Source organism: Saccostrea cucullata, unplaced genomic scaffold, assembly GCF_032062105.1.
Source record: "Saccostrea cucullata isolate Sc308-1 unplaced genomic scaffold, CSIRO_AGI_Scuc_v1 ctg16507, whole genome shotgun sequence".
Classification (NCBI taxonomy): domain Eukaryota; kingdom Metazoa; phylum Mollusca; class Bivalvia; order Ostreida; family Ostreidae; genus Saccostrea; species Saccostrea cuccullata.
In genome coordinates, this window is record NW_026941342.1 from 1 (window position 1) to 5,517 (window position 5,517).

General features: G+C 33.2%; 1 protein-coding gene across 1 annotated transcript; it reads right to left on the reverse strand.

Moving 5' to 3' along the window:
• Nucleotides 1-1,134: 1,134 nt before the first annotated feature.
• LOC134257662 (RRP12-like protein) lies at nt 1,135-5,226 on the reverse strand (the record flags this gene model as incomplete). The annotated part of the gene is made up of 6 exons (XM_062740254.1): nt 5,004-5,226; nt 2,758-2,969; nt 2,206-2,289; nt 1,915-1,991; nt 1,576-1,681; nt 1,135-1,251 (listed from the first exon to the last, which is right to left on the reverse strand). Coding segments are annotated over exons 1-6 (753 nt in total), but the record flags the coding sequence as incomplete, so codon positions are not given.
• Between the last annotated feature and the right edge of the window lie 291 nt (nt 5,227-5,517).

A 5,517-nucleotide genomic window follows, 5' to 3' on the forward strand; every position in this document is an offset into this window, starting at 1 on the left:
CGGCGATTTAGCATTAGCGGTTGATAATGTCAGCTATTAATGCAATAATATATGGCATTAAGCGTTGCAATTGCAACGCTTAATGCTGTTGGTATCATTAAGCGGCGTTTTATCATTAGAGGTTGCTACAATGCATTCTGAATTTTCAAAACAATGAATACATATATCTACACATCTTTTTAGTGTCAGTGATACTATAACAAGTTTTTTGCTCACTGTGATATTACCTTTGGTTTTTATGTTGTGAGTGATAAAACCTAAGGTGTTTAGTTGCCTGGGACAATACCTTCTGTTTTGTTGTCAGTGATAGAACCTTGGATTTTTTTTGTTGTCAGTGATGTAATACCTTGGTTCTTTTTCTTGTTAGTGATAAAACCCTGGATTTGTTGGTTTTTTGTTGTCAGTAATCTGTACGAGTTTTGTTGTAAGTCATGGTAATTTAGTTTTTTTGTCCTAAGTGATAATAGTGAGGGTTTTTTGTTGTCAATGATAATACCTTGGGTTTTTTGTTGTCAGTGATAATACTGAGGGTTTTTACTTGTCAGTGATAAGACTGAGGGTTTTTTGTTGTCAGTGATAATACTGAGGGTTTTTTGTTGTCAGTGATAATACTGTGGGTTTTTACTTGTCAGTGATGATACTGTGGGTTTTTACTTGTCAGTGATAAGACTGAGGTTTTTTTTGTTGTCAGTGATAATACTGAGGGTTTTTACTTGTCAGTGATAAGACTGAGGGTTTTTTGTTGTCAGTGATAACACTGAGGGTTTTTTGTTGTCAGTGATAATACTGAGGGTTTTTTGTTGTCAGTGATAATACTGAGGGTTTTTTGTTGTCAGTGATAATACTGTGGGGTTTTTTGTTGTCAGTGATAAGACTGAGGGTTTTTTGTTGTCGGTGAAAATACTGTGGGTTTTTTGTTGTCAGTGATAATACTGTGGGTTTTAAATTGTCAGTGATAATACTGTGGGGTTTTTTGTTTATAATATTGTGGGTTTTTTGTTGTCAGTGATAATACATTGGGTTTTTTTTGCAGTCAGTGAAACCTTGGGGTTTTGTTGTCAGTAATAATACCTTTGTTTTTTTATTGTTGTCAGTGACAATTACTTGGTTTTTTTGTATTCAGTAATATGATACCTTAGGTTTTTTGTTGACTGTGAAGGCCAGCAGACTCTGATACACTCGTTGTGTGGAGGAGTTACTCCATGTAGCCTGGTCCTGAACTCTAAGCAGCAAAGCAAGACACAGCAACAACTACAAATTTTAAAAAGAAATTTACACATGTTAAAAGTTTTGGCACAATGTCAAGCACCTGCAATTGGAATTTTAACTTAATGAAAAATCCACAGGTTTTGTGGCCTTCTGTTTCCGAACATATTTCTGGACAAGAAATTTTTATCAAAAATTGTGCATCAGTCTGAAAAAATGTAAAGACTTAGATAGACTTTAAAGTGTCAGACTAATTTGCAAAGACTTGGATAAATTTCAAAGTGTCAGACTAATTTGCAAAGAACAGCTGTGGCAGTAACAAATGCTTTATAGAAATTGGTTTCTATTACTGGAAATCTAAGTACTTACAGACTTAAGGAGAGCTGGAGAATGTCCCTCACTGTACTTAACAAGGACATCCAGAAATTCTTTGGAAATCTCCGAAAACCTACTCTTCAGGACTGGGGCAGGAACTCTGTAAATAAGAAACAGTTCTGATGCAATAAATATCTAAGATTTTAGGACAGAGATACAAACAAATTTTCTCTTTGGAGGATACTTAATATCATGTCACAGGTTTAGCAAAGTATATAATTTTCACAGCATTTATATCAGTGATTTTAGAAGTATTTCCATAAAACAATCAAATCTGCATCTCACTAAAATTTCCATTTATACAGTAGTGTAGCTGTGTACATGGGGACTAACCTTTTCATGACTAAGCTGAGGAGGTAAGCCACGGCTGATACTGAGTCTTCTCCCTCTGTTGTCTCCAGCGCTGTCATCTGTTATAGTAAAATATCAGATCACAATTAATCTGTCCTCATATTATAGAGTAAAACTTGTTTAGTACAAAAAAAATCACACAAAGTCTGCTAATGAGGTATTTCATTAATCATTATACATCATTTTCTGGGTCTTTTTTAAACAGTTTAAGATAAAATGCACTGTAAACACTGTAAACATGATAAAACAGTAAAGCTGAAGTAAAACACCAACCAGAGCTGCAAAGTATTCCGTTTCTGATTCAGAGCCTCCCTGGGTTTTTATCACCTCCGTAACTGCCGCTAACACAGCTAACACCTATAAAAGAAAGCCTTATGAGTGTCAATTACTCTTTCATTTCTTTGGAAAAAAATCATCTTGTTGTAGTTTTCTGAAACTAACAAGAATGAATATTCTATTGAAAACTATCAATAAACTTTGTATTTATCATATTTTCTGTAACTATATAGAAAAGTATTGCTTTTTTTCTTTTCTGGCAAACTTCAAAAACAAAAAATCTTATAATTCATGTTCATCAAAGAATAAGAGGGATCTACTGAAAATTTTTAATTATTAAATCTACTAAAATAAATGTGAAAGAAAAGAACTGTTGATGAAACTGTTGAAGACTTTAAAAAGAGTATTTGAACCAGAAACCCGATTGCACCAGTTTCTAATGGAGATTTAAAAACAAAAGATCTTCTCTCTGCCTCCCAAATTTGTGAACACCTGTGTCACTTATTGCAAACAAATGATGAAAACATCCTCTATAATAATTTCATTTACCTCTTTATGAAAAGCCGAATTTGATGCCCAGTACCTATGAACTCGACTAAATGTTGTGTTGGTACACTCTGTCCAATTTGTCGCCCAGGTATTAAACGTCTTTCCGGCAGCACTGACAACATCTGACTCTGCTCGCAGACTTACATCTCCATCTTTATCTAACTGTTCTTCATCATGTCTAGCCAAAGCATCAACCGTAAGACTACTTTCTCCTGCTCCAAAATAATCAAAAAGCAAGTAGACAGTGTCTGTATGCAAATCATAAGCCTGCATTTAGGTGTGCAGAATTACCAGATTTTATAATTGATCAATGAAAAAGAATTTGAAGGATATGCAAAATGTACTTTAGCTGAATTATGTATATATAGAATAAATATCATACTATACGAGGGTTGTCCGTAAAGTTCGTGGACAAGCCAAAAAATTAATAAAAGTTGTGTCATTGATATTTATTATTGTCATATTTCTAATTCTTTACTTAATGTGAATTGAAAAATGTAAAAATTTATTCAATTTCAAATATTTAATTACAATTATGGCTTTATAATTAGACTTGGAATGGAGACCCGGAGCACCGCCAAATTTTAATTAAAAAAATGTTTATCACTTTTTAAATTTCATTTGTATTTTTAAAAATTCTGAGGAAATCTGAAAGAAATTTACATTATGAGATTGACAGAAGTTACCACATCAAACCTGCAAAATTTGAACATTAAAAGTTTCAAAATGGCCGAGAAATCAGCGTTAGAACATATTAAGACAGGATCGGAATCGTTAAAAGAAAAAGACGTTTTCGGAATAGGCGGAGCAGTGAACAGTGATAAAATTCTGCGTTGACATCGGAAAAACACCTACAGAGATGAATACATTCTCTAAACAATCGGGAAAACATAGTAAAAGAAGTCGTACACTAGTATTTAAGTGGTATATAATATTTTCGGACGGAATGAACAGTTTACAGGATGACATGCGTGAAGGAAAACCATTATTCCGAGATTGCAGTGCTGTAAAATTTGAATTTCGTAACGTGATCATGCCGTATTTCCGTAAATGAAATCGTCTTTACACGGACAGTGGTTGGATGATTGCAGTATATGAAGCAGACATTGTTAAAATTATTTTAACAATGAAACCTGAACATTTTGTGCATATTTTTATGACTGGTCAAAACGACATAAGAATTGTATCGAGTTAAACGCTGACTATGTTGAGAAAAGTTACATGTGCTTGTATTTAGCTTATGACGTCGGTAACGTCAAGAATTTTCGTTTTAGTGCTCCGGGTATGAGTGTGTGTCTTTTTTGTATCTGATAAAAATATAACTATTTATGCTTGGTTTTTGTTGAAAACTTGCATATTTATAAAATGAAACATGAATTTAATGAAAATAATAGATTCAAATATTTTGTCAATGTTTGTCAGTAATTATCAATGTTGTCCACGAACTTTACGGATAACCCTCGTACAGTCTGTATATGAATAAGTCACTTGGTAGTGCATCTGTTGGGGAATTGGAATTATGCAATATCCTATATTCACTTACCCACAGAAAGCTCTTAATTTCTTAAAGCAACACTAAAGCAAAGAAAAAATCTGACTACATGTACAGCATGTACAGATTGAGCCAAACCATTTTTTTTTTCGCAGTTAACTCATTACCAATAGTCAAAACTACTCCATATATTGCGTATACACAACATAGCACCAAACAAAGTTGATAAATTTAATACTTTGAAATACACATGAGAAATAAAGGATTTTGCAGACACATTTTATTGGATATTATTCATCAGGTCTGTAGGGGGTCCCTGACAGAACTAACACCTTACATCTCCAACATAACATTCTAGACCTCCCACATGGCTTCTGCAGTTTAGGAAAAACAGATCTTAATGAATATTGAATATGTATTAGTTTAATTTCTATTATGCAAAACTGCACTTGCCCCAACTGACACACTGCCGATAAAATATTTTCACCAGGAAGGGCCAACCAAAACACAAATAAGTCGTAGTTTATAAATATTTATTTACCTTATTAATATGCTTTAAAAAAAAAGTACATATCAACACAGATCAATAAGGTACATATAAGTCAGTCCTGTGGGCCAAACATTAAAATTTTTACATATACAAGTAAGACCAGAGACAGAAATAACGTTTTTTTTTCCTCTGGTAAGAAAAAAACTTAAAGAAGCAATCTAAATAGGAATCAAAATAAAGCTGGAAACTATATTAACAAAGTACCTTTCGATGACGATGTTTGGAAAAATCTGTTTTTGGCAGCCTCTCTATATGTTTTAGTTTCAGGATTACTACTGCTGCTTTGGCCTTTCTTCCATCTTTTTCCTTTTCCCTTCTTTTGTTTATTAACTTCTTTAAGTTGTTTTTTATTCGAACCCATTGCTGAACTACTATAACAAGAATAAAAACATTGTCAACATTCTCACACGTGCTACTCCATTTTACCGGAAATTATACATTACTGGATACCGATCCCGATACATTTAAAATCGAGACCGCAAACTCTGAAAATCAGTCATTTTTAATTTTGATAATAAAAACCAAGCTCTTAATTACCGTCTTGGAAAGACAGCCTGAATTGTGTCCGACATGTATACGTCTGTTTTTTAAATGTATATTGAAACAGAGTTGCCTGAAGATGATTAGAAAAGAAGTGGAAATTCATAATTGATGAAGGGGGGGGGGTATATATCTATTTCCAGAGGAACACGGTAAAAATGAAATGTAATCCTTCTAT